The 27,906-nt window shown below is 56.7% G+C and overlaps 2 protein-coding genes across 4 annotated transcripts; both read left to right on the top strand.

Annotated features, from left to right (window-relative positions):
- The first annotated feature begins 5,061 nt into the window (after positions 1-5,061).
- MMP28 (matrix metallopeptidase 28) lies at positions 5,062-21,300 on the top strand. 3 transcript variants are annotated; one of them, XM_048324904.1, is made up of 8 exons: positions 5,062-5,179; positions 12,575-12,654; positions 13,339-13,502; positions 15,976-16,197; positions 16,521-16,766; positions 17,163-17,312; positions 17,761-17,928; positions 19,225-21,300. In XM_048324904.1, the coding sequence occupies exons 1-8, from the start codon at positions 5,090-5,092 to the stop codon at positions 19,617-19,619; spliced, it is 1,515 nt and encodes a 504-aa protein (XP_048180861.1). In that variant the 5' UTR covers positions 5,062-5,089; the 3' UTR covers positions 19,620-21,300. The 3 variants fall into 3 exon arrangements, with proteins under 3 accessions (XP_048180861.1, XP_048180862.1, XP_048180863.1); XM_048324905.1 differs by lacking the exon at positions 5,062-5,179 and adding an exon at positions 12,229-12,441; XM_048324906.1 differs by lacking the exon at positions 5,062-5,179 and adding an exon at positions 12,449-12,467.
- Positions 21,301-22,133: 833 nt separating this feature from the next.
- Positions 22,134-27,839, top strand: GAS2L2 (growth arrest specific 2 like 2). Its single transcript, XM_048324217.1, has 7 exons — positions 22,134-22,899; positions 22,990-23,359; positions 23,997-24,235; positions 24,418-24,525; positions 25,026-25,122; positions 25,475-25,745; positions 25,913-27,839. The coding sequence occupies exons 2-7, from the start codon at positions 23,002-23,004 to the stop codon at positions 27,126-27,128; spliced, it is 2,289 nt and encodes a 762-aa protein (XP_048180174.1). The 5' UTR covers positions 22,134-22,899; positions 22,990-23,001; the 3' UTR covers positions 27,129-27,839.
- The last annotated feature ends 67 nt before the right edge of the window (positions 27,840-27,906 follow it).

The raw sequence follows: 27,906 nt of genomic DNA, 5'->3' as shown, positions 1-27,906 counted from the left end.
CCAGCTTGGTGTATATTCATGGTTGTGGTTCAAATCAGCATTACCCAGGGCTGTAAATGCGGTAACTGTGCTGGGCCTTTTTCAGGTTTCTCCTGGAAAGCATCTGCTCTGCTGGGAAAGGCATTTATCATGGATTGTGCACTGCTTGTTCCTCTTAAAACAGTACAATTTGAGGTATATATGTACTAGTGACAGTGTAAAATCCAATGTATGGTGTGTGAGGTTTCACAAAGTTGATGAAATCAGTATCTGGTGTTTTGCTGGCCTAGAAAAGTTGGATGCTGATGGTTTTGAAGCTGGAGTTACTGTTTGGAGGGAAGAGGCTAGAGGGTGCTCTTGCCCACTGCTGTGCTGGCAGATGCAGGAATGGTGCCAGCTGGATGGGATGGAAGGAAAGCAGGAATCAGCAGCTGAGAACAGCCTCTGTCCCTGCTGAGGTTTGTTCCCCAGCAGAGCTGACAACCTTGCACTGCACAAACAACTCCTGAGGGTGCACCTGGAGCCCTCAGAGCTGAGCACAGAGTTGGGAATGGCTGAGCTGAGCTGAAAACCCAGGGCTGGTGCAGCATTGCCCCTCTGTGCTCCCTCCAGTTCCCTAGTGGGGCTCTGGCTTTTTCCCTCCTGGAGAAGGGCTTGGTGGTTCAAACAGCTGCTACTTCCAGTATTGGGAGCAGCAGTTTTAGCTGCCTTTAATGCCAGCTCTGCTTCTAACCCTGCTTTCTCTCCAGGGTAAGAGCACTTTCCTCTTCAAAGAGTCACTGCCCAGGATTACCAAGTAGACAATTCTTCAAGTGAGCCACAAAACTGGAGCTGTCTCCACCTTCTCAGCTTTTCCAGCCTGGCAGTGATGCTGCACACTTGTTTATGTTCTGTTCTGCGCTGGGGTAAAACAACCTGAGTTCCTGCATGGTTTTTAAAACACCTTCAGCAGCTGTTTGGTCTTTCAGGAAATCAGCAGGACAGAGAAACTGTACTGTAAAACTGTTTTACTGTACAAGTAAAACAGCTGGTGGGTTGTTTTACCTGCCTTTGGTGCAGTGAGAGTTAAATTAGCTCAGAGAGGCCTGGGAAGTTCTGTAAAAAATATAAACCCAGATGATGGCTTAACTATGTCATTGCCCTCCAACTGCTTCTGCCAAGTCCTTTGGTCCTGCAGTTTTTCTCCATAGCTGCCTAAAGTTTGCCAGGACAAGTTTTAATTGAGGTTAATAGGAAAGTAAAAAGCTTTAAATATTTAGTATATTAAGGATTGAATTGATTTTAGTTCTTCCCAGTGCTGTGTGAGAATTTGGTAGGACTTCTGTAATAAAATTCCAGACTAAGGGAAAGGACAGTAGATCTGTCCTGTCAGGAGGTGGGAAACCAGGAGAATTTATCCCAGCAGAGTTTGGGTTGTTTGGGGTGTTCTCAGCATAGCTGGGAGCAGCTCTGCTCTGCTGCCTTCATCCCTGTTTATGCTCCATCCTCCAATAATACATTTTCTTCGTGGTGAGAGTTTCATTTTGAAAATCAGTCCTGTGTGGAATGCTGGTGGTTTATTTATAAAAACGGGTCTAGCACTTGCCAAGCTCAACAAGGACTTGCTGGAGAAAAGAGAGATGCCAATGCAAGAGTGGCATGTGATCCTTACAGAGCTGAAATGCCACTCCTCTATAAAATAATAGCTAAACGTTTTCAGACACACAAATAGTTTCCATGCCGGCCCTCTGCAGCCAGACCCACCTCACCCTGAGAAAAAATGCAACTTTAAGTTGCTCAAATACCATAAGTCCTAAAGAGAGATATGGGGGCAGTGACTGAGGCCAAACTCTCAAGTCTCCAGGGGTTTGAGGCCAGGGTCCAGCCAGTGCTGCTTTGGCTAATCTAGAACTGATAATTCCCATTTCCAGGGTAACAGAGCCCGTGTGACGATGTCCCAGTAGATGATGTTGCTAATGCTGCTGTAGCAGTTGCTTGTAATAAAACACAACTGTCAGAATGCACCCAAAACTGCTTAAAACTCCACTTTTCATACCGAGGTGATGATGTTTGCTGGAACTCAGGTACCACCCTGATCCTAGAAAGAGATGCATGGTTTTGTCTGTTAGCTGAGCAAATACCAGGGAGATTCAAACTGCTCCAACACATCGGTGTGTTTGTGGGAGGCCTCACCAGCTGGATGCAGCTTCTTGACCTCAATGACTTCCAGGAACTCCACACACAAAAGGTAAAGCCAAGGGAAGTCTGTGCAGACTTTGCATTTTCTCTTTAACACCCTTCTAAGTGTCTGTTCCTGGCTCTGTTTGAGACAGGACACGGGGCAAGACAGACTTTCTAACACATTTTAAGGACACAGGAAAGTCCCTTGACCTGTGAGAACTTGCTGTGCAGGAATGAAGTACCCAGAAAACAGTGTCTGAGCAGAAAAGCTTCACCATTGTGACAGCCCAAGGAACGTTAAGCTGCTCATGCCTTGGTAAAGAATTTGACTCTTGCAGGCTGGAGTTAGGAGGGAAAGCTGTGACAGTGCCCCTCTGATCTGATGCGAAGTCCTGGCTCTGGCCGCCTTCCAGCAGCTGGATGAGGATTTTGGACATTTCCTGAGCACCCACTGAGCCATCCTGCTGCTGTGCAGCAGCAAACATCTGAAGAATGGCTGTTCTTGAGAGGGGGAAAGGGAACCACTTGAACCTGTTCTCAGTGCAGAGCATGAAAGGTTTTTAATGGTAGGTTCTCGTGCATCACCTCCATCTTGGGTAGGAACTGCCACACAGGAGTAATGGGCTTGCTATTTGCTTATCAGTTATGATAAACACTCAGAGCTGCTCTGAGAAAGCTCACGTCACAAGAGCTGTTTCATAATGTTGGTTTAGGAACTCTTGGATCTCACCTCAGACAGGGATCCGCTGGTGCTTCAGCTCTTCTCTCTGCAATGCTCAGCTGCTCTTGCTGTGCCCCTATGGACAAACCAGCCTCTCCCATTCCAGACTCCACACCTGTGGTCATGGCATTTAGATCTCTGTGGTGTTTACAGGTCAATATGCAAATGGTATTAAATTAGGAACACTCTGGATCTCCAAGCTGGGAGGTGTCTTAAGAACGAGTTTGGAAGTCAATCTCACTGAGTGCCCTGAGATCTTTTGAGTTAAACTCAAGGGAGAAGGGGTTTTCTCTAGAAACCCAAGGAATCAGGAATGATTAGGCAACCAGAGCTTGTATGGATCTATTTATCGTGCTCTTTGTGAATGTTTTACTAAAATCTTTGTTGGTTCTCTGCCACAGGCTTGACTTGTCAGGTTTCAGCTTTGGGCTAGAAGTTATGAGGATTGAAACTTTTTTTTTTTTCCCATTTCTGAGCTTTCACCTAATGCTGCAAAAGCCGGAAGTCTGTTCACCTTTCCATGAGATAGTATTTCTGTTCCTGATACTGCTCTGATTACAGCAGCTGGATAAACATCTTTATACTCCCAGCCAAAAGTCTGCAGAGAGCTGTGATTTGGCATCCCCAAGGCTGGGCTGAATTCTTCTCCAGCTGAATGCCAAAACCCCTGAGGACTAAGGCAGCAGCCCCGGGAAATGCCCGGTCGGAAAGCTGGCGGCTCCGGGGGCTGCAGGTGCCCTCCCAGTCGCTTCCCCACATTACAATGAGCAGAGGAGGGAATTTCCTGCTCCTTCTGGAGCCCAGCCAGTCACTTTCTCATCATCCATATTCTTAAGTGGAAGAGCAGATGGATCAGTTGCTTCCTAGATACGACGCAAACACGGATGCGTTTGCAGACAGAGCTGCTCTTGTTTTGAAAGGAAGCGTGAGGCTGACCTGCGTGAGGAGCGGCCATCATCCCTTGGCTCTCCCTCCTCCCAGGGCCGAGTGAATACTCGGGAATTCTTTATAAATTCTTTATTCCAAGGGGAATCCCTCACACCATCCCTCTGTCTGTGCCAGCTGCCCACCGTGCTCTCCAGCAGTTCCTCAGTCAGTTCTTACTGGCCCAGCCACAAAACCTTTATTTCTCCCATGTTTTTTTAATTTGTAGCTCAGTGATTTCCCTATTTTTCCATGTTATGTGGATCCCTTTTTCTCTCTTTCAAATCCTGCTTCCCTTCCCTACATCCCTGTCCAGCTGTAAGGCAAAGTGTCACAGGATCCCTGCAGCTCTCTTCAAGCTGCACTCAACAGATGCTTCTGTAACTTCATGTTTTGGCATGATTAAGAAGTGGAGGAAGGAGCCTGGGAGCTTTAAAAGAGGTGTAGGGTTGAAGCTGGCGTGAAAACAAAAGCAGATACAAGTCACATCCTATTTTTTTCCCCTTGAACCAAAGCAGAATCAAAACATCCTTTTGCTTTAGTCAAATTAAAACAAAATAGTCAAACAAAATACTGCTGTGAGTAAACAGAGCTGTTGACTTGTCACTGGAACCCACAAGATCATCAGCTGTGTGTGAGCTGCAGGAGAGCTGTGACACTGACACGGGTGCAGTGTGTCACCTTGGATGGCAAATGGCCCCTCCTTGCCCACGGGTCCCCACGGCCCGTGCCTGGGAGGGAAATTTAAGCATGAAGCGTGTAAACCACAACCCCGAGTGTGTGGTTATTATGGAAAGCTTGAGACAACACTGGTCTAACGTGTAGATTTTGCCAGACCCCTGAAGAGGGGCTGCATTGCTGGCCCAGCCTTCTGTGTTGCTGAGCTCGTGGCAAGTGCTGGCCCACAAGGACCCCCGGCTTCCAAACCCTGCATCCGTGTGTGCTGGGCCGTGGATGAACACAGGTTTAGGAAAAGCTGGAATTGCTTTCTCCTCTTTTCCACAGCTTCAAACCGGGCAGAGCCACTGTCCCAGCTGGCGGGAGGAGCAGCCCGGAGAGAAGCACCGGCAGCGGGATGCTCCCGGAGGACAGGGCATGCACGGGATCATTCCCCCGGTGGCGGCCCCTGGCTGGGAGACACGGGGGGGTTCCCAGAGCAGGGACAGCCCCCGCCGCTCGGTGCTGCTGGCGGAGCCCGGCCCTCGGCCGGGGCTGGGGCTGGGGCCGCCCCCGGGGCCGGGGCGGGGAGAGGCGGCTGGGGCGGCGGCGCCCGGCGCCGAGCGGAGCGGCGGGAGCGGAGCCGGGATGGCAGGACCGCTGCGGGCCGCCCTGGCGCTGGGGCTGCTGGCGGCCGCTCGGCCCGCACCGGCCGCGGGGCAGCGGCGGCAGGCAGAGGTAGGACCGGCACCGGCACCGGCACCGGCACCGGCGGGGCGGGGCGGGAGCGCGTCCTGGGTGTGCATCCCCCGCGTGTGCGCGTGTCCCCGTGCCCATAGGTGTGCCCGTGCCCCGGCTGTGCGTGTCCCTGGTGCGCCCATGTCCCCGTGCCCATAGGTGTGCTCGTGCCCCGGCTGTGCGTGTCCCTGGTGCGCCCATGTCCCCGTGCCCGTGCCCCGGCTGTGCGTGTCCCCACTGACTCCATGCCATAGGTGTGCCCATGCTCTAGATGCGACTGTCCCTGGTGTGCCCATGCCATAGGTGTGCCCGTGTCCTGCCAGGTGTGCGCATGTCCCTGTGTGCCTGTGCTACAGGTGTGTCCATGCCCCGGGTGTCACTGTGTCCCTGGTGTGCCTGTGCCGTAGGTACGAATGTGTCCCCAGCCTACATCCCCACCACAGGTGAGTGCCCATGGGCTCCTGATGCCTGTGCATCCACGTGTGTGCCCTGGGTACATGCAGAGTGTGGGGCTGTGCCATAGGGTTGTGTTGGAACGCCGGGGTGTGTGGCCACGTGTGCCGTGTGGAGCTGTGGCAGAGAATCACAGACTGGTTTGGGTTAGAGTGGACCTTAAAGCTCATCCCATTCCTGCCGTGGGCAGGGACACTTTCCACTATCCCAGGTTGCTCCAAGCCCCATCCAACCTGCCCCGGGGATGGGGCAGCCACAGCTTCTCAGGGTGAACTCTGCCAGGGCCTCCCCAACCTCCCAGGGAAGAATTCCTTCCCAATATCTAATCTAAGTCTGCCCTGCTTCAGCTTAAAGCCATTCCCCCTTGTCCTATCTCTCCTTGCCCTTGTCCAAAGTCCCTCTGTCTCTCCTGTAGCCCCTTTAGGCACTGGATGGGGCTCTGTGTGTCCCTGGAGCCTTCTCTCATCCAGGATGAACAACCCCAGCTCTCAGCCTTTGTCCAGGTGTCCCCACAGGTGATGTGCACCTGCAAGCCCACCCTGCCACACAGCTCCAAAGACAGAACTCATTTACGAGGAAACCTTTTAATCTCCCAACATATCAGGAGGGGACAAAAGCCAGTCCTTCCCCTGTCTGCCTCTCCCCAGGGCTGTCCCTATCACCTCTGTTTGGATTTCTTCTGTTTGTCCTGCTGTCATTGTCACCCTGTGCCACCGTGCGTTCCTGTTTGTTTTGGGAGGGCAAGGTATGATTTGGCTGGTGAACAAAGGTTCGTGTTGGGGATTTTTTCTTGTTTAGGCCTCCATCCAGTGTACATTTGCACAGATGCTTAATTTTCAACCCCAGCCGGCAACTCCTGGTGAATTAATTGGGATTTTGAACACATGTTCTAGGAGGAAAAGGGCACAGGAATGCTCAGAGGCTTGTTTTGATGTGCAGGCTTCTTCTGCTGGGAGATGCTGCTTCAGAGAGGTCGTTAATAGGTGTGCTTATCCCACTGTGCACAAACCTCAGCCCAGCCCCTCTTGCCACCTGGAGAAAATAAATCTGCAAAGATTTTAATGCTCAGAAATCAGTAATTCAAAATTCACTTTAAAAGGAAACCAGCTGATTAGGAACAACTGGATTAAAAGGTCCAAGCTGCCTTTTCATCCCTCGCTGGTGACTTCTGAGTTCTTTTCCTCCGAAGCCTCAGAGCAGATCCCAGGATTGTGGCAAATCCCAGGTGAGGAGTGCTGGAAAAACGACTTTCCTGTCTCCCTGCCTCAGTTTCCCCAAGGGGATGTGCTGTGCTGGCCAGGGGCTTTGGGACGACACACACAATGGAAATGCAGAGACTGGGGCGTGGAACTTGTCTAAATAAACTGAGCAGTTAATTTTCTTTTAGGAGGAAGCTGAAATTCTCACATAACATCAAATAGTTCTGGTGACTTGTGGCTTTCAGAGCACTTCCAGGCTTTGCTTCTAAAGCTTTGTTTTAAAAATTCTTTTTAAAAAGCCTCGGTTAGCAACAATAGGTTGTGTAAACTTAGATGCACAAGACTGCAAAAATGTCCAGTTGTGTGCTTTTCCTGACTGGTGCCCATGCTTTCACTGCATCCGTATCAATTGCAGTTAAAAAAAAAATTAAAAAATAAGGAAAATTCGAAAATTTAATTTGAAACATCTGTATGTGAAATCGTCTTATCATCTACAGATAGGAGAGGGCTTGATGTGAGCGCAGTGTTTGGCAGAGCTGGTGTCTGGCTCAGACAGCAGCTGGGGGTGTGGTAATGCCCGAGATTCCCAGATCCCGGGGGAATCGTGGAAAATACAGGGAGCATTGTGAGATCTCAGCCCGTGTTGGGAGTGAGGAGCACGGTGAGGTGCTGGTGGAGCCAAGGACAAAGGACAATGAAGTCCCTGCAGAGGTTTGTGTGAGAAGCTCCAGGTCTGCTGCAGTGGGAAGAAAATCTGGGGAAAAATTTGAGAAAAGCAGAATGGAAACAGAGGGCTGGACTAAGGGACTGAATAATTCTCATTTTGGATTTTTCTTCCAATTTTTTCCCCTTGTCCTGCCCTCCTCCTTCCCACCTTGCAGTGTCTTGGGCACTCTAACTATTCTCCCCCTTATCAAACCAGGGTCTCACATTGAGGGCTCTGGGTTGTGTTTGTGCTGGGAAGTGCTCCAGTGCCCGGCTGAGCTGCTTTAGGGAGCAGCTGGGACGCAGGATGCTGAGCACAGCTGGATGGAGGGAGGGTCCCGGGTACCACGCACACACGGCGGGGCTCGGAGATCAGCTGGGGCACAGAGCACCCCACATTTTCCTTCTGAAATAAGGCAAAGAAATTCTCCTTCCTGTGAAAAAAGTCCTACTGTTCAGCACGGCGATGGAAGGAGAGGGGGAGAGGAGCAGGAATTACCCCCGTGAGGCACCGCCGGGCTCTGCAGCATCCATGAGATCGCGTCTCGGAGCCGCTGCCGCCGGCGCGGATGTGGCGAGTGGCTCCGAGTCACCCGGCAATCCCCCGGTGTGATTTACAGCCCCGTGAGTCACCGCAGCACCAAGAGCCGGCCTTTCTTCCTGCTTCTCCCCAAAACAATCCCCGCTTGTTAGGGCAAATATCGCCCGCCGGGCCAGGGGCCGCAGCCGCCCGCAGTGGGGACCGTCGCCTTCCCCCGGCTCCCTCCCCGGTGGAGGGCAAGGCTCGTTTCCTTTCTCTCCTTAGACACGAAAACACAACCAGTCTGCGTGACCGAACTGGTTTGTCAGCCGCTCTGGTATTCGCAGGGGAAGGTTTGACCAAGCCCAGTGGTTTTGCCTGTTTTCCCCAAGTGCTTTGGGTCGCGTTGAGGAGTTTTGGTGCTGCAGCCCATCGGGGTGTGGGGTTTTTGGGGTGCCGGGGCAAAGCTGCCAGCTGGTTCCTAATGAGTTATCACAGAATCTTGGAATGGTTTGGGTTGGAAGGGACCTTAAAACCCATCTCATTCAACCCCCTGCCACGGGCAGGGGCAACTTCCCCTGGACCAGGTTGCTGCAAGCCACATCCAAATGGTTGGTGAAACCAGGAGGGGTTTTAGTTAGGCCCGGCTTGCTGCTTCTCAGCTTCGAAAGAGTGTGAAAATAAAAGGAGTTTAGAAGACCCCCAACTCTGCTTCTTCAGTGGCAAGTGGATTACTTGCTGCTAAAGCAGATTTTTAGGAGTGGTAGGTGGGAGAAGAGATTCCTTCAGGACTGGATTAGACACAGCAGGGGAGCATCACAGGGGCCTGGGGCTTTAACCACCCTCCATCAGCAGTGCAGAGAATCAGCTGAGGTTTCGCTGCCTTTCCAGCAGGAGGACAGCCAGGCTCTGTGCTCGCTAATGCCCCTTCTCATGTGTCTCCCTGTGTCTATAGATAGAATGTTTATAGAGATACCTGTACACACACAAACAAAAGCGGCGCGAGGCTTCTGCCTGAGGCTTTGCAGGGATGAGCGGAAGCAAATGAGCGTTTTTAATTGCTGTGACATCTTCTGGAGGCAGCTCGCAGGCAGCAGCGACCCGGTGGGCAGGAGGAGCCGCTGCTCCTTCTGTGACCACGCCAAAACACGCCCTGGGCCAGCTCTCCTTGTGTCTGTGTGGAGGAAACTGAGGATGAAAAGCAGGAGCCACTGTGTCAGTCTTGGTGGTGAGATGATGTGGGATGAGCCTAGGGCTGCTGGAACCAGGGTTTAGGATCTACCTGGGTTGTCTTATGATTTAAAACAAAAGACTTTGAAGGTGCAGTTTGTGGTGGCATCCTCAGTAACCACGACACAATGCACTGCCCACCCTTCGGCAGGATGGGATCACTTCCCTGCGCTGCCGGGGGATGGAGGGGACAGATGGGGTTTGTACCCGGCAGAGCAGAGGGACCACAGTCAGCAGGAGCCCAGTGTGAGGCTTCTCCAGTACTTAGCGGGTGGAAAGGAGCCAGAACTGGAGTGTCTGGAGGGGAGAGCCGGCAGGACCGGAGCCTGCTGTCTCGGCACTCTCGTTATCCCGGTTTCTAGGCAGGGAGAGTTAATTGTATTTGCCGCTGGCTGTCTTCCACCCGGGATGTCTGTGGTCGAGGGCAAGGTGTTTCCTTGGCTTTAGCCAAAGCAGGGATGATTTCCAGGGTTGTAAACAGGCTCCACATCAGAACCCTGAGGTGGGAAGAACCCCTCTGTCTCCCCCACACTGTCCTCCTGCTGTCCCTGCTGCAGCCCCAGAAGCTTCTCTACCCCAGCACGGGCTCCCAGGCAGCCAGATCTGTCCTCCGCTCCCTCCCTCATGCACAGGGGGAGCTGGGCATATTTCATATTAATGTTTCTCTTGGTTTCCTGCTGTTTTTCTTTTCCCATTGTATGGAAAAGAGCATTTCCCCGTCTGGGGCAGGAGGGAGAGGGTTTTCCCAGCATGGCCAGGCTTTGCATTGCAGCCTCTGGAGAGGTTTCATGGGCTGGTGCCAGAGCCTGGCTGGGCTCCAGGGGGGTTGTGCGGCACTGGGGGAGCCTTGAGCACTGGTTTGGGCACAGGACCCTGTGGCATGGGGCTCTTGGGTTCCCCTGGACTCCAAAAACTCCCTGGATTTGTATGCTCTGAGCTCTGATAAATACCTGACGGAGTGGGGGATCAGCACATCCCTCTCCTACAGCTCTGTGTTCCCAGGACCACCATCACCCTTAGCTGACCGTAGCTGTGTCTAGAAAATATAATAAAATTTCTCCTGATGGTTTTGCAGCCAGAGTGGGTGCCTGTGCGTGAGAACCTCGATGTGGCACAGGCCAGAAACCACAGGGAAAATGCTGCTTTGCTGGGACTTGCAAAGCTGCAGGAATGATAAAGCCAGTGGCCTCCGTGCCTTCTGGTGCTGCTCAAGAGCAGCAGATGGAACAGGGGTTGCTTTTTTCACAGTGCACCTTGACGTGTCCAGATGGAATTTTAAGCCTTAATGAGATCATGGTGAGGAAAAACCATTTTCATGCTTTAAGGACGGGGTTGTGTTGGGTTACAGGCAAGGAAACAGCTTCAGGTTGTGCTGAGTGAATGTAAAATTGTGTTAGAAAAGGTTCAGACCGTGGTGTGAGACCCAGGACTTTCCATTCAGGTGTTCTGAGCTCACATTTATCTGCAGTGATGTCACCACTGGGATCTTCACCCCGCACCCTTCCATGTAACTGGTGATTTCGTACTTTGGGAGAACTTTATACAAATACAACTGCAGAGAAAGAGGGCCAGATTCCTTCTCCTCTCCAGCCTACTCTCAGAGGGCTCCAAGCCACCCATCCCCAGTATGCTCCTCCATCCTTGCATGCTCATCCTGAGCTGCTGCTGGATTTTGCCTCCTGGTACCCACCTAAAGGTGGGGTTATCCCGGTGTGGCTGGGGGACAGCAAGTCCAGGCTGGATGGCCCATCCCTGGGCATCCCTGCGCCTTCTCCTGACAAACAAGCCAATGCTCTCCCTGCCAGTGCAGCACTTGCCTGATTTATCCTGACTCGCTGGACCAGTGTGAGGTGTCTGGGTGACTCTGGCCACACTCGGGCTCTTGCTGCTGCAGCCTAGTGCTGCTGGAACGAGCTACTGGTGCCTCCAGCTGAGACAGGCAGCTTTGGTGGGAAAAACAGCCAAATTCTTTGTGTGGAGCTGGGTGCAGAGCGTGTCCAGGCAGGAATCTGTGCTGGTCCTCAGCCGGAGTGGGATGCTCCAGGTAGAAGGGGCGTAAAGGAGGAGATGAAATCGGAGGAGATGAGGTCTGCAGAGCACACGTGGATGGGCCTGCCCTGCCCGCGGGGAGGTGGCAGCGCGGGGCTGACGTGTTTGGGATGACGGGAAGGTGATTGTTGATGGCAAGCAGAAGGTTTGGGCAGGAGGAGGAGAGGTAGAGGCCCTGGCACACCTCGGGACTGCCACATCCACAAACCATTCCTGCTCCTCGCCAGGTGGCAAGGCCCAGGAGCGGCTGCTTCCTGCTCTGCGGGGACATTAAGGGGAACTGGGTCACCCACAGTCAGGAGCAGCGCTGAGTGGAGGTCAGCACTCCAACCCCCTCCTTTTCCCGGCCCCGAGACGAGCACGGAGGGAAACAGCTTTAAAAACACCCGGTTCCCCAGAGGGCATCAGCCGCGCTATCTGGGTCAGCCCGTGGCATTCCCGGCGCTCAGCCCACCTCTCCTTAGGGATGCGGGGAAAGGAAGCCGCCGCTTTCACTTTTTAATTCTGATTTTTATCCATTGCTGTAACCGCGGCTCTGCTGCACTAACAGGATGCTGGGCAGCTTGTTTGTCTCCCGCAGACATCACTGGCGGCGGGGCAGGCGGGCGTGGAGCATTCCTGTGACCCGGGCTATTAACTCCTCCAAAAGCTGCGGAGCAGCCCGAGCCGTTTATTTTCTTTAACATTCGATTTAAGTGCTGGAGCAAGTTCAGAGAGAGACAATCTCCGTCCGTGTCAATGGCCGATAAGAAGAAGAATGGTTTGGCAAAGCAAATTGCCCCCGGAGCGTCCCCACTTTGCAGCAGCACATCCTGCGTGGGAATGGGGCGAGGCTGCAGCCTGACCCCATCTCACCCCGCCCTACAGACGGCCACAGCACTCTGGGCTTTGTTTGAATCGCTGTGTTGAGCCGGGGCGATTAGAGCTGTGGGTTTGGTCGCCTCTGGCTGCGGATGACACGGCAGCAGCGTGTTTTGGTCTCTCGGCAGCAGCGTTTCCTCCTACCCCTCCATCGTGTCGTGGCCAAACACCCCAAGAGCCATCAAAAATAATGGGGAGGAGACACACAGGAACCTGTCCGGGCACGGGAGGTGCTGCTGCTTGAGGTGCAGAGCTCTCAAGAAGAAACTAAGTGGGCATTTTGGGTTTGCGGCACTGTTTGCCATCGCATCTCCTTTTTCCCCCTTTCCCAATCCAACGCGTGCTCTGAGCTGCACCTTTCCCATTTTTTTCCTGCAGCTCTTCCTGGAGAAATATGGCTACTTTAGCGAGCAGGGGGCCGGCACGCACAGCCCCGCCGAGTTCACCGAGGCGCTGAGGTAGGAGCCTTTTATTCAACACTGCAGGCAAAACTCAGCAGCTCCGGCTGCAGGGGTGCTGCCAGCACTCCGAGGGGATTTTTGCAGCCAGAGGGGTCTTTCCGCAGCTGCAGGCTCTCTCTCTCACGGTCTGATGCTAAAGCACAGCCAGTCCTTTTTGGAACAGCGGGTCCGTGCCCGGCTCCCGCAGCTGGATGCCGGCTGCTGGCACGCGGCTCTCGCTGTTTTATTTGCCTTTTATGGCCCGGTGCTAGCCTTGCAATAAAATCTGCGCGGAGGCCGAGCTTGGGGACGGCTGGGAGATGTCAGGGGGGCAAATCGCCAGCGCCTGCCTGGACTTCTCCTAGCGACATCACCTCGGCTCTGAGAGCATCTCAGGCCTGACTTCACGCAAAACTAAATGCAAAATTAAAGGCAAAGTCACATAACTGGGGTTAAAAACTGGAAAAGGCGTTTTTAGGCTCCCTTATTTACTTCTGCCCTGCTAGGAGGTGAGTTACAGGTCAGCTGTGGCTGCAGAGCCAAATCCTTCTTGCTTTACCGACTGGTTGAAGTTCTGATGCTAGAGTGTGAAGCTTGTGGGGTGAAAATCCTGGCTCGAGCCAAACCCCCGGCACAAACATAACCAAACCCCTCCGCGGGGGGGTCTGGATGTGGGTGCTGATATCTCCCTTCCTTTCCCAGGGATTTCCAGCGGGTGACCCACCTCCCGCTCAGCGGGGTGCTGGATGCCCCCACCCTCCATCAGATGGCTCTGCCGAGGTGCGGCACCGACGACGGGAAGAGCCGCGCTGCCGGGGCACGCCGGGCATCGCCCGCCTGGCGCCGCAGGCGCACGGCACAGCACGGTGAGCACGGGCACCGAGGGTCTCGGTGGGGTTTGGTGTCTGGGGTGCTCGTCTCTCCCGTCCGGGACTCGTGGGGAAGCTGCTGTCCAGGCCAGGACACATTTGTGGGTTATTTTTAGTCCTCTTTATTTTTAGTTGTTCTGTGTGGCTTGATGTCAGCAGTGGTTAGAGATGCGACTCCCACTCGTGGGGGAATTCGGCTCTCTGGAGTGGCTTTACTGGGACATCTCCCAGGGAGCGCTAAAGTCGCCATGGCCCCACACGCAGCTGTGCTGGCATGATCTGGAGGGCAGCAGCTGGCACACAGTGAAGTTATCTCCAGGGTTTGCTGAGCTTTGGGACTTCTAATGCATATTAGGGACACATAGCAACCACAAAACCTGCCAGCACTTGGCTGCCTGACCCAAGAGTCATTTCACCCATGTTAAGGGGTTTAACTCTGCTCCAAGCATCCTTCTGTGCTCCTGTGTGTCCAGGACTGGGCCTCTTGTCCCCTATGAGCTCCCTTTGGGCTTGCAGATGAGTAACTGGATTCCTAGAGAGCAGGAGGGCCGGGACCAGCTGTGCTTAGGACATGGGAAAAATGAAGGCGAGATTAAGAAAAGGCCCTGTGCCATGTCAGGCTGTCTGTGCATCTGGCAGGGCTGGTGATGGACGGCCCCAGGAGGGCCCTGTCATCCCCCTCCAGCCTCTGGATTTCCTTCCAAAGTCCCAACATGCAGCCTGTCCCTTGCAGGAGCCATCCTGTGCCTAGGACAGGCGGGCAGTGAGGCAGAGCAGGAAGGAAGGAAGGATAGGACATACAGCAGGAGATGGGCAAACAGAAGCAACCAGTGCCCTGCAGCTCATGGGGTTCATTTTTGGGGATCACAATCCATAGATGGGTGGCAAGAGATGCTCAATGGCTCGAGGAAGGGCAGGAAAGGGCTCTGTGTGGTACTGGTTGTTTCTCTGATGCCACAGGCAGCGGGGATGGGAGCAGCATCACATCGGTACCTGCAGGCTGGACAGGACACACGGGTGCCTGCAGGGCTGCTGGCACCGGCCAGGAAGGCTGGAGGCTTTGTCTGTTTATCCTGCTTGGAGCAGGAAACCCTGGCAGCTGAGCCAACAAAGTGCTTTGTTATCCACCCTTCTCCCAGCGGGATCTTCCCTGGGCAGCCTCTGTGTCCGTCATCCCGCTGGCTTGGGGCACACTCAGAGCCAGCACGGGGCAAAAGCCAAGCCCTCCTCTTCCCAAGAGCCAGCCACACTTGGCTAAGCCAGCCTTGCCCGTCCTTCTTTGGTGGTAGATGCTCTGCCCCTGTGAAGGGAAGGATAGGATGCCAGGGCTTTGTTTTAGGGCTGCAGCCATCCAGGCAAGTTTTAGCTTTTGCTGTGCAGAGTGGAAGCTCATCTGTGTCCCTTTGGAGCTGGAGGACAAGCAGTGGGAACTGGTTCTGTCCCCAGGAGTGTGACCAGTTAGTCCAGAGTCTCCCCAGCCACAGGCTGCTCAGAAGTGGGGGAGAAGGAGGCAGAGCTGGGGTGGGAGGTCTGCCAGGTTTGCTGGGAGGCTCGGCTCAGAGCCAGAGCAGCGAGCCCCAGCGTGCTGCCAGCTCAGTTCCCCCTGTTTTCCTGCACATCTGGAGCAGAGGCAGATGCTGGAGGTCTGTCACCACTCCCACGCCTCAGCACCGGCTCTGGCACCCACATCCCCCTAGGGCCCCATGGCTTTTTTCCTGCTCCCAGATGCCCCCGGATAAATGCAATCCCAGGGCTCTGGGGTCCCACAGCTGCCAAGGGGTGCTGGAGGAGGAGGAGGAGGTGGAGGAGGTGGAGGAGGAGCAGGGGGCTGTGATGCTGCTCAGTGACTGTGTGAACTCTCATCTTTGTACTCCTGTGTTGTAGGAGGATTGGGAGCTTAGGGGGAGTCACAAGGCTTGTCCCCTTCATCCTTGTCCCCATCTGTCCTGGTGGTATCCAGGCTCTGTCTCCCCTGAAAGCTTTTAAGAAAGCCTTAGGCACTAAGGTGTGGTGGCCCCAAGGTGCTGCTGAGAGCCCTTCCCATTCCTTTGCCTTTGTCCCACCTTTTCAGAGGTGGCTTTGATTCCTCTCCCTGAAATCCAGCCCTCGGACTGCATCTTCTGGACTTGAAGCTGGCATCAGGCAGGAGATCTTCCATCACAGATCCATGCTGGATTTGGCTCTGGAGAGGATGGCGAGCCAAGGGTGGAGTTCAGACTGAGTGTCCCAGCTTGTCTCCTCAGAGAGGTTTCAGGGTTTGGTTGCAACTCCAGCCCTGGGTGGGCTCTAGTGGTGTGGCAGAAGGATTTAATCATGGTGCTGCAGCTGCTGGTGGCACACCTGCTTTGACTTCCAGCTTTGGCTTGGGAAAACCACAACATTTCCAGGAAGTTTCCCTCCACTCAGGCAGCCCCTGGGTGGAAGGACAAGTCCAAGTGGCCGTTGGCACGCTGAGCTTGCCCTGTTGCAGGTGGGCGGTGGTACAAGCGGCACCTGACGTACCGCGTGGTGAACTGGCCGTCCTACCTGCCCCAGCACGAGGTGCGCCTGGCTGTGAGAGCCGCCTTCGAGCTCTGGAGCAACGTGTCCTCCCTGGTGTTCTGGGAGGCGCAGGATGGCCCAGCTGACATCCGCCTGACCTTCTTCCACGGCGACCACAACGATGGACTCAACAACGCCTTCGATGGGCCAGGTGCTGGTCGCTTCCCCCTCGTAAGCTTCTCTTTTACAACGTGGGCTGTTCCCCTGCAGGGAGGAGGGCTGGGCTTCTGATGGGCTGGGCTGGGGGTGATGGAGGCTCTGCTGTCCCTCTAGCCCAGTTTGCATCAGTCCCCCCTCCCGCTCTGCCAGCAAGGCGGCTGAGATGTTCCTTACAGGCCTTCAAGGAGCCCTCCCCATTTGACAACACCCTTTAAACGTGGGCTCCTCCAAAAACGCCTAAAACTGCACAATTGGGCAAACCAGAGCTGCTTGTGCCTGCTGCTCCACGGTCCCTGATGGTTCTCGTGTCCCCAGGAGGTGCCCTGGCTCATGCCTTCTTCCCCCGGCGAGGAGAAGCCCACTTTGACAGCGCCGAGCGCTGGTCCCTGCACAGTGGCAAAGGGCGCAACCTCTTCATCGTGGTGGCCCACGAGGTCGGGCACACGCTGGGGCTGGAGCACTCGCCTGTCAAGAGCGCCCTGATGTCTCCCTACTACAAGAAGCTCAGCAAGGATTTTGTCCTCAGCTGGGATGACATCTTGGCCATCCAGAACTTGTATGGTGAGCCTGGCTTCCCTGAGCATCCCTTGGTTCCTCCAGGGCTGTTCCTTGGGATGGAGAGCGAGCAGTAGGGATGGGAGCAGGTCTCTGAAAGGGGACAGGACTACAATCACATGGGCCCCATCCCTGTGTGGCTGGGGAGGAAAATGCAGGAGAGGTGGGACAGGTACCAGGTTCTCCAGGACAGGGAAAGTTGGATTTGCTGCCCACTTGTCTGCTGGTGCATGTTTTTTGGGATACCATGGGATTTTTGCCACCATCATACAGAGTGGGATAGGAACCAGACAGCAGGACAAGCAGTGTTTGGAGTTTTGGGATGGTTCCCCAGCCCTGTCTTTTGGGAAAAGTTGTTTCTCTGCTCCTTCTCCGGACTCATCACCCCTTGCCCCATCCCAGGGAAGCCCTCCAAGGGCTTGGCTATCCAGCTCCCAGGAAAGGTCTTCACTCACTTCCAGGACTGGAACACGGACTTTTATGACAGGGACCGACAGCAGAGGAGCCTCAGCACCTATTACTGCCACTCCTTCTTCGACGCCATAACCGCCGGTGGGTGTTGGCCAGTGTGACCCTCTCCCAAAACGTGCGCCCCTACCCCTTGTCCCAGTGCTGCTGCAGCTCCCAGTGGTGGGAAAGGTGGGTGTGACTGGCCCACAGCTCCTGGCACTGATGCCCAGTGGAGCAGTGCACCTTGAGGGCACAGCGATGTGTCAGGAGCAGGGAAAACATCCTAAAACTCAGGCCATGGCAAGGATTAATCACTGCAGGAGCTCAGCTGTGCAAGATAAGCCTTGAGCCGTGGTCACCTTTATCCTGTCAGGGCTGGAGTGGAGGCAATGAATTATGGCAGCTGAGGGGGTGGCTGGAAAGGCAGGAGGAAGCATCCAAACCCTGAGCATCCCCAAAGCACTGCGGGGCTGCACAGGGAGGAGAGGGGAGCTGGGCAGCAGTGGATGAATAAAATTTCTCACCTCAACACCTTCCCTGTGCCTCACAGATGGGGATCACAACCTCTACATCTTCAAGGGCAGCCACTACTGGGTGGTGTCAGCGAGTGGCAACGCCAGTGACCCGCGGCCGCTGCAGCCGCGCTGGCCCGGCCTCCCCGCCGGCATCGACGCCTGCGCCTGGTCCCAGCTCAGCGGAAAGTTCTACTTCTTCAAAGGTGGGTGAGGCCTGGGCAGGGGATGCCCCGAGGGGCTGCCACTGCTCCTCTCTGTGGGGTGGTTGTCTGGGTCTGACTGGAGCAGCTTCTCCTGTTTGGTCCCCTCCCAGCGCAGAGCTGGGGCACTGCTGTGTCCTGGGTGTGCAAAATGGGCTCGGTGCCTGTCATGGATGAACCACATGGCCCTGGCAGCCACATCACCCCCTCGTGCCTCAGTTTCCCCGTCAGGAGGGCAGCACTCACTGGTGTGTCAAAGCAAACCCAGGTCCAGTGGCGGGTCTTGGGGAGAAAATGCCCCCCAAAACATGAAGTGTTTTGGAAAAAAACAAAAGTGTGTGGGGGTTTCCTGGATCCCTGTGTTTTGCCTGGAGGCTGAGCTGTCCTGGGAGCTGGGATTCCATCCATGAGCTGCCCCAGAAGCTGGGATACCATCCATGAGCTGCCCCAGAAGCTGGGATTCCATCCATGAGCTGCCCCAGGAGCTGGGATTCCATCCATGAGCTGCCCCAGGAGCTGGGATACCATCCATGAGCTGCCCCAGGAGCTGGGATTCCATCCATGAGCTGCCCCAGGAGCTGGGATACCATCCATGAGCTGCCCCAGAAGCTGGGATTCCATCCATGAGCTGCCCCAGGAGCTGGGATTCCATCCATGAGCTGCCCAGCAGCCAGATGGGGAGAGGAAGGTCAAACCATGCAGCCTGGCTGCCAGGGTCAGGCCCAGCTTTTAATGGGAAGCAGTCGCTGGCTGTTCAGAAAAGGGGCTTTGTTGCTGCAGCTGGGTGAGAGCCAAAGCCCCTCTGCCTCCCCAGCCCTCGCCGCTCCCTCCGTCCCTCCCCAGGGCTGTGCCTTGTGAGCAGAAAGGGGCTTTTGTCTGCCCTGTTGTGGGGACAGGGCGCTGTGGGGACGGCCAAGCCACTGGTCCCCATTGCAATTCCTGCTGCAGCGCTGGTCTTGGATGTCCCAGGCTGGGTTGGATCTGTTTCCAACGTCTGTCCCATTCGCCGTGCAGGATCAGGGGGAGGTTTGCCAGAAGCAGCATGGGGGTGGCCTTGCTCTGTCCCTGGTGGTCCCTTTCCATGCCTTCAAGCTCCTGAGCTACCATGCCTCAGTTTCCCCCCAGCCTGGTCCTTGGGGCAGCCCTGCAGTGGTTCTGGCTGGGTCACCAGTGGGGTGGATGTCACTGACACATCACAAGGCTGGTCCTGTGGCCGAGTCTGTCCACATCTCCTGGAGCTGGTCCTGCCACGGACCCCACAGGGGCGTGCTCTGAGCCCTCCCTGTTCCCCCCCCCCAGGCGGCCGCTGCTGGTGCTACGCGGGCTCCAAGCTGGAGGCAGGATTTCCCCGAAAATGCAGCGCCCTCGGGCTCCCTCGGCACCCGGACACCGCGCTCTACTTCCAGCAGCTCCGGCGCCTTGTCCTCTTCAAGGGCCCCAAGTACTTCGTGGTGAGCGAGGAGCCCCTGGGCGTGGAGCCCTACTACCCCCGCAGCCTGCGGGACTGGGCAGGGCTGCCCCCGGGCACGGCCGGGGCCGTCCCCCACCGCCACGGCTCCGTCTACTTCTTTCGGGATGACCAGTACTGGGAATTTGACCAGGCTAAGCTGCAAGTGGTGGCCACTGGCAAATGGGCCACGCAGCTCGCCTGGATGGGCTGCTGGGACGCCAACAGTGAGCAGGTCCTTTTCTGAGCACGGCCTGACAGGATGGAAAGGGGGTCTGGACCCCACATCGCTCGCTGCTGCCTGGGTCCCTCTTTATGTGACTCTGGATTCCTGTCTGAGGATGGTTAGGCAGGGACTGGCTGCCCACGGATGGCTGGAGCTGTGGGGTGGTGGAGCAGTGCCCCAGCAGAGCTTGGGAGCAGCTGGGACAGGTCCCCCACAGCCAGGTGGGCTGGAGGTTTGGGACACGGTATTTTTTTGAAAAGGCCACAAAAAAAAACGGTATCAGCTGTGGAGACTGTGAACACACCCATTTCTGGCAACTTCCAGGATATTGTTACACATTTTTTTCAAAGCAGGACTGGGGTTTGTTGATGCTTTTTGATATCTTTGTTGATGCTTGTATCTGTCATTTCCCCTCGATCAGGCGGAGAATTGTCTCGCTGCTGCTTGCTTTGGGGTTTGGATGGTTTTAAACAACAGACTGAGAATGTTTCATGCTTAAAACTAAAAGACAAGAGACACTTGGACAAAAATTTGGGTCCATGTGGAGCTTTGCCCCTGCTGTTTGTTCAGACCCCGGGGTATGGAGGATTGGGGATGCTTTGCTGGGCTGTGCTCACATCCCAGTGCTCTGCTGAGGCACTGGCTGGAGACATCACCAGAGTGGGATTTTGGGGCTGAAAGCAGAGGGATTTGGTGTAGGAGCCTCTTTGGGGTGGAGAGAAAAGGGAGGCTCAGCTGAGCTGCTGGCCATGTCACCGTGCAGCTCACAGGCAGCAGGAGCACCGGCTTTCTGATGGGTTTGGGGTGCCTGGGTGGGTTCTCAGTGTCTGATAAGGGTTGTGCTCACCTGGCAGCCCTCCTTGTGTGCAGAGGAAGTGTCTGTGCTCTGCTGTCTCTGAAAGAGTCAGGATCAGCATATTTCAGAGTCCCTGGGCCCCACCTGGATGAAAGGGGGTGACAAATAACTGGGGGAGGAGGAGAAGAGGAGAGGGCGAGCAGGACAGAGGGACATGTCCATGCATGCAGGCTCACAGGGGCAGTGTGGCTGCATATTCCTCATTCCTTTCCCAAGGCAGACTCCCCACCTGGAAACGCCGCTGGCTCCTGGGCACAGTCACCAGTGGTGTCTGCAAAGAGCCATCGTGTCCCAGGGCTGGAATTCCGTGGCATTGGTGCCAAGCAAGGCAGGGCTCAGCTTTATTAAATGATTTCTTGAAACCATTTCTTCAGTGGTTCTCCCGGGGCTCAGGGCCCAGCACTGCTTTGGTCCTGCTGTGCTGTGCCAGGGTGCTGTGCCACCTCAGGGTGCCCTCCTGATGCCAGCAGCTCCAAGGATTCCTCTTTCACTCACCTTTGCCCATTCTAGATCCTCCCTGCAGAGCAGGGCTTGCCCTAAGCAGGGTGCCAGGGCTGCTACTTCCCGAGGGCTCTGGGTGCTGCCAGGTGCTGGCTGAGCTGTGGGTTTGGTGGGATGAGGATCCAGAACTCTGCCTGTTCTCCGTAACACCTGTGAGTGAGCCCTTCGTGTGCAGACACAGACACGGGGTCTTCATCTGCCTAAAATCTCAGGGGATTTCCCACATTTCCAAAGAAATGGGCATTTTGGTTGGAATTGAATGACAGTAACGTGACGTTGCCTGCAGGGAATCCCGAGGGCTTGGAGACCTGACAGCAAATAAAACCAACCTCTGGATATGTGGCATTGGGGTTTGTACTTGTTTTCATGTCACACTTTGGGTTTGGGGTTTTTTTTTAAAGCAAATCTCCAGTTTCCTGACAGGGCTGTGTTTAAGATGCCTGTGGGTGTTTGGGGTTGGAGTGGGGATTGCTGAATTTGGCCTCAGCTTTCGTGCTTGCAGGATCAAAGAGGGGAGATGGATCCCACTGAAAACTCACTGATGGTAATGTACACATGGAAATTCTCTTTTGTACTTCATCCCCAAATTACTGAGGATTTTTCAGTGCTTTGGGATGTGTTAAAAGGTTTTTTCCCCAGGCTGAATTCATTCATTATCCCTTTTGCTGTCCCCTTAGGAGAAAGCCAGGCATCCCATCTGCTGTGGATGGGAGGCTGAGGATGGGACAACCTCAAATCCTCTCCTGCTTTTGGGTTTTCCTCTTCCTCCCTGGCTTGCTGCCGTGTGTTTCCTATGGCTGTGTCCTGTGGGATGCCTTGGGGCCCTGTGATGCTGCCAGGGCTGGGGCTGAGCTCAGCATTTCTGGCAGAGATGGGCTCACTCTGCTGTGTCACCTGTACCCCATCAGTTTGGGGGGCCTGGGGGAGGTGAACTCACACCCTGAGCCATTCAATCCACGCCACTGGGTGCCCTGGATGGAAATCCAGCTTCTCAAGGGTCCTTTTCTCCTGCTGGGTTCCCTGGCTGGGAATGCCAGGCGCAGACTCCTCCAGCCTGCCACACATTCCCCAGACAGAATAGCTGGGATTCTTGCATTCCCTCCCCCAAAATGACCCCGGCTGGACAGTGATCTGCAGTGACATCGGCAGCTGGCTCCAGGGAGAAGATGGACCCCCCAACACAGCAAGAAGCCCCACAAAGCCCAGGAGAGGCTCTGTTTTGGTCCCGAGGAGTGAACACTTCCCTGGTAGATTTGTTTTTGCAGAAGTACCTGGGCGCTGTGGCAGCTCTGCGGACCCTGGGTTAGGGAGGGAGTACCCCACATTCCCAGAGGTGCCCACTCATGTGCAGTTATTCCCTTAAAGCCCCAGCTCCTGGAGTCACTCCATCCCTGCAGGAGCTTGGCTTTTGCCAAAGACCTCACTGCTGTGGGCAGTGAAGGAAGGCGTTTGCGAGGGAACACAGAGCAGAGAAAGCCCAAAGGTGGGTGTGCAAATAAACCCTTCTCACCTCGAGGTTGCCCTGAAGATGCACCTTGTGGCCCTCAGGTAACCTCACCTGTGGTGGAGGAGGGTGTAGGGGCATTGGGAAGGGGGAAAATCCCTCTTGTGTGGTTAGGAGCAAATTGGGTGCCGATGAGCTGCTCTCTAAATCCTTCCTGCCCCAGAGCCAGGGCCCCTGAGGGGAAAATCCAGCCCTGGCATGGCTGGGGATGAGCAGGGCTGTGACAGAGGAGCAGGTGCTGAAGGGTTAACAGGGAGTGTTTGCAGCCAGTCCCTTGTCACCAAGGAGAAGGGATCGGCCCTTGGGAAGGAAACAAAACACCACTGCCCCGGAGGGTGATTTCCTCTCCCCGAGCAGCATTACAGCCCTGGGACCCCAAAAGGGCTCTGGGCAGTAGGACAGTGTCACCACCCTGGGTGGCAGGGAGCAAGCAGCACCAGGTGAGTGTGGCTGCTGGGGAGCTGGGCTGGGCACAGGGCTGGGGCAGCTCCCCATGTCCCCATCATCCTTTTCCCTCCACCTCCTCCCAGTCTTATGGCAGGATGTGGGGGGCAGCAGGCACGGGGCCGCGGAGCATCCGTCCCTACCAGTCCAGCGAGCAGTACCTGTACGCCATGAAGGAGGACCTGGCAGAGTGGCTGAAGGAGCTCTATGACCTTGACATCGAGGTGGGCACCTTCGTGGAGGTGCTGGAGACGGGGGCTGTGCTTTGCTCCCACGCCAACCACGTCACGCAGGTGGCCGGGGAGTTCGCCCGCGCCTGCCCCAGCGTGGCCCGGCACCTCCACCTGCCCACTGCCGGAGTCACCTGCAACCTCACAGCACAGCCAGGCACCTTCCAGGCCAGGGATAATGTCTCCAACTTCATCCAGTGGTGCAGGAAGGAGATGGATATCAAAGGTAGGATGCCAGGCTCTGTTTGTCCCATGTCTCCATGTGCAGGTCCCCTCCAGCCGCTCCGTGTTTTCCCATGTGTCCCCCAAACCCAAACCTTGGCATGGGACAGCACCACGTGCATGCATCCCTGAGCTGGCATTCCTTGGACAAGGTCCTCCAGGCTTGGCAGCAGCTTTGTAGGGTGCTGGCACATGGCTGGAGTGCTTGCTTGGGTGCAAATGTGCACTGGAGCAATGGGAAAGGAAAGGGTGTATGGCACGGTGTGTCCCTGCCAGGCACGGCACGATCCCAACCCTAAGGACAGCAGAAGTCCTGGCTCTGAGCAAAGCATCTGTCACCCTGTCCTACCACCATGGATGCCCAGAAAGGGGAGTGGCACAGAGCAAGACATCCTCAGGGCACTGAGACACTGAGTTTTGTGGCTTTGGGATGCAATGAAACAGCTGTAGATGCCCAAAAGGAAAGGCTCTCCCTCCTTTAATTTATCCCAACTCTTGTTGAACCCAACCATATTCCTGCTGGGATGGCTCCAGTGAAGAGCACCCTTTTGGGTGGGTTTTGACTCCGTCTGTGCCCCCCATCCCCTTTGTCCCCATGCCCACGTGCCACCCCTGGCTCAGCCCAGCCCTGCCCTGCCCAGATGTCCTGATGTTCGAGACAGAGGACCTGGTGCTGAGGAAGAACGAGAAGAACTTCGTGCTGTGCCTGCTGGAGCTGGCACGCCACGCTTCCCGCTTCGGAATGCGCGTCCCGACCCTGGTGCAGATGGAGGAGGAGATCGAGGAGGAGCTCCAGCAGGAGCTGGACCTGCCTCCCACCGGCACCACCCTGCCCCGGCCCCCCAGGAAACCACGGGACCTCAACAACCTCGACCAGATGGTACGGAGGGGCATGGAGATGGATGGGGGCGGGCATGGAGATGGATGGGGGTGGGCATGGAGATGGATGGGGGCGGGCATGGAGATGGATGGGGGCGGGCATGGAGATGGATGGGGGCGGGCATGGCCACCTCAGGACCTTTCCCAGCAGCTCTGGTGATCACCCATCCCTGCTGCCCGCAGGTCCAGCAGCTGGTGAGCCGCTGTACCTGCCCCGTCCAGTTCCCCATGATCAAGATCTCTGAAGGGAAATATCGTGTGGGGGACTCTGACACCCTCATCTTTGTCCGGGTGAGTCTGCTTCACCCTGTGCTTTGGGGGAAAAGCATCAGGAATCCTGCTCTGCTGCCATGACCCCTCTTCCATAGTGCCCCAAATGGGGCCCGGGTGGGAGTTTTGACCATTATTCCCAAAGCCAGGCAGCAGGGGAGCTCAGCCCTGCTACTGGTGTTTGTATGGATTTAACCGTCCGTGTGTATGGGGCAAACCCTGACATCCCACCGAGCCAAAGCCTGATCTTACCCAGCAATGGGAACACTGGGATGCTCTAAATCGACCCCTAAGCCTGGCCTAAGAACCCAGCACATGACGAAGGACAGGAATTTTCCAAAAGGGTCCCCATCCTCCTTATGGTGACGAAACAAACCTGTTGGGATGGCCGCAGGAGCTGTGCCAGGGATGCAGCTGTCCTTTGGGACACTTGGTGGCACTTCGGGCAAGCCCACAGCTCTCGAAGCTCGGCCGAGCATGCCACCCGCAGGGTGTCCCATGGCATGGACATTCCCGTGCAGATCCTGCGGGAGCACATCATGGTGCGGGTCGGGGGCGGCTGGGACACGCTGGAGCACTACCTGGACAAGCACGACCCGTGTCGCTGCACCTCGCTCTGTGAGTCGCCGCGTCCCCAAACCCCGCGGCTGGGTGAGGGAGGGGAGTCTCTTATTGGTCTCGATGCTTCTCGGGGCCGTTTTCAAGAGCGGGAGGCTTTGGTACCAGCCATGCCTCGTTGTTTTGCCGGGGAACGTCGGGTTTTTGGGACTTTCTTTGGCTTTGGTGGCCACTAGAGGTCATGGAAGACTTTTGGATGGAGCCAGACCCCAAAAGCCCCTTTGCAGAGAGCGCAGCTTTCTGCCGGCACCCTCGAGGGGCTGGGTGCTGGGTGCGATGGTTGGGTGGGCTGCACCCAGGGGTGGGTGCAGGGAACAGGGGTGCTGTGCTGAGCCCCCCCGCTCTCCCACAGCTCACAAACAAGCCTGGAAAGCCCGGAGCCCGCAGCAGCAAGTGCAGCACGAGGTCCGGCTGTGCCCGGCCCCGAAGGCGGCCGCCCGCAGCCCCCAGCCCGCGCTGCTGGTCAGCCGCTCCCAGAGCCCCCTGCCCCCCGTCACCTGGGGGCTCCGTGTCCCCCCCGGCTCCCGGTCCCCTGCCACCCCCTCGCCAGAGGGCTCCGGTCGTCAGCCGGGTGCCAGCCTTCACCAGGAGCCAGCGCAGCCCCGGAGAGTCCCTTCGGGCAGGTAAGTGGTGCAGAGATGCTTTGTGCCCCAAACTGCCTGGCTTCAGAGCAGTTTTTCTCACATCCTTGGAATTTGTCCCCCCTTTCCCTTCTGGAGGTGCCCAGCAGCAGGCGGGATGGGGGCGATGCAGCAGCTCCCTGGCCCCTCTCCTCTGTCTCTCCCTGCAGGATGCGGGAGCCGCCACCCGCTGTCCCTTTGGTCAGGCAGCCGCCACCATCCCGGTCACCCGCTCGATCCAGCTCCCCTGGGCACAGAGCGAGGGGCCGGGCACCCACCCCGCCCCGGCTGAGCTTCCCGAACGGCGCGGGGGTCCCCAGGGCACCACAAGGGACCAGCCCAGGGAAAACCCCCCCTGTGGCACCGGCACGGGGCAGGTCCGCAGCACCCAGCCCGCGGACAGTGCCAGCACCGCCAAGAAGCACCCAGCAAGGAGGAAAATCATCTGTGGTGGCTGCCAGGCCACAGGAAGCGGGGACACCCACCACAGTGACACCCCGAGCCCCCAGTCCCCTAAAGGTCCATGCCCCCAGTCCCCTAAAGGTCTGCGCCGCCTCCTCGCACCGGGATGCCCCGGGAGACCCACAGAGCCCACGGGAAGGGAGACAGGCAGCCCTTGGCCGGGGCCGACAGCCCTCACCTCGAAATTCCTCCAGCCAAGCCCCGACACTGGACAGCAGCGTTAAACCCCCCATCAAAGCCAGCCCGGCCTCCTCCCGGCCCCCCACCCCTCTGGCCCATCCTGCAGAGGGGTGCAAGGTCTGCGCTGCAGGGGAGGGTCCCCAGGGGACACGGCAGTGCCACCCAGCCCCGAGCCCGAGGGCTGCGGCTGCTGAGGGACCTCGGGCGCCAGCGGATGAGGGCGGGGGAGCCTGCGGCCCTGGCAATGGGGCTGCGGGGCTCCGGGGCTGCTGTGGGAACCCGCAGCCCCTCGGCTATGACAGGGTGGTGGAGGAGCTCTCCCGCGGGTGGCAGCCCCTGCGCCCTGTGGGGATGGGGAGCCAGGTCCCCAAAACACCCGCACGAGCTGCCCCAGACCCGGGGGAGGCAGAGGGGCCGGGCGTGGGGGACCAGACCCCGCGGGGACCCAGGGCGAACAATGTCACCAAGCCCCGACGGTGCCTGAAGAAGCCCGAGCGTGTGCCCTCCATCTACAAGCTGAAGCTGCGGCCCAAGGTGCGTCCCCGGCGGGACCACAGGCCGGGCAAGCGCCCCTCGCGCATCCCCACCCCGCTGGGGCATCGCCCCCCTGTCCCCCGGGGCCAGCACCGGCCCCCGGGGCCACCCCGAGCCCCCCAGACCGGCAGCACACGTCCCACGGCCAAGCCCTCCCTGGGTGACAGCGGCGCCTGGCTGACGGAGGATGATGAGGAGTCGTGGGTCTGAGCCCAGCCCGAAAGTCAGTGGGGACGGACGGACGGACGGACGGACGAGCTCCTCCCTCCAAAGGTGGGAGCGATGCTGAAGCTGAAGCCGGAGCTGCAGTGCCCGAGGTTTCCAAGGGCAGAACGATGGGATAGCTCCCAGACCACCTGGGGGGTCCCACCTCGCTCTCTGGAGCTGCACCCTCTCCTTCCCCATGGATTTTTTTCTGTGCTGGTAATCCTGCTAAGCAGACATTTTTGTACTGGTTTGGGTGGGAAAGTCCAGCCCCAAACTGAGACAATGGGATGCCTTCTGCAGGAGGAAGGACACCCCACCCTTGACATCCACCCAAACCATCTCATACCTCAGTGTTCCCCATCTGCACCATGGCACAAACGAGCCTCATGTCCGACAGCACCAAGAGCCTTCATGAGTGCTTGGGTCACTTGGGTCAGGGGGTCACAGAAGGGGACCCCATGGGAGAACCAGGGTGGCCGTGGTGCCCTCTGGGGTGATGGATGTCACCGAGGGTCACAGCAGGCCCTGCTGCACCCCCAGCCCACAGCCACGGACCCCGCAGTGCTGTTTGTGCAATAGAGATGTATCAAAGCTCTTCTATTTCCACATCTTTTCTGTGTGAGTGGGGAGAGAGAGAGGATAATCCTGATGTGGGCACAGCAAACGTCCCTCTGAGAGCCCCACAGGGCCCAGGAGAGCCCCATTTTCCAAGAGAAGATGAAGTCAGCCCCACTTCTCCGCAGAGGAGCAGCAAATGGGAGCGCTGGGACTCCGGGAATGT

Source organism: Corvus hawaiiensis, chromosome 20 (assembly GCF_020740725.1).
Source record: "Corvus hawaiiensis isolate bCorHaw1 chromosome 20, bCorHaw1.pri.cur, whole genome shotgun sequence".
Classification (NCBI taxonomy): Eukaryota; Metazoa; Chordata; class Aves; order Passeriformes; family Corvidae; genus Corvus; species Corvus hawaiiensis.
The sequence above is the reverse complement of the archived record's forward strand: the minus strand, read 5'-3'. Positions and strand labels throughout refer to the sequence as shown.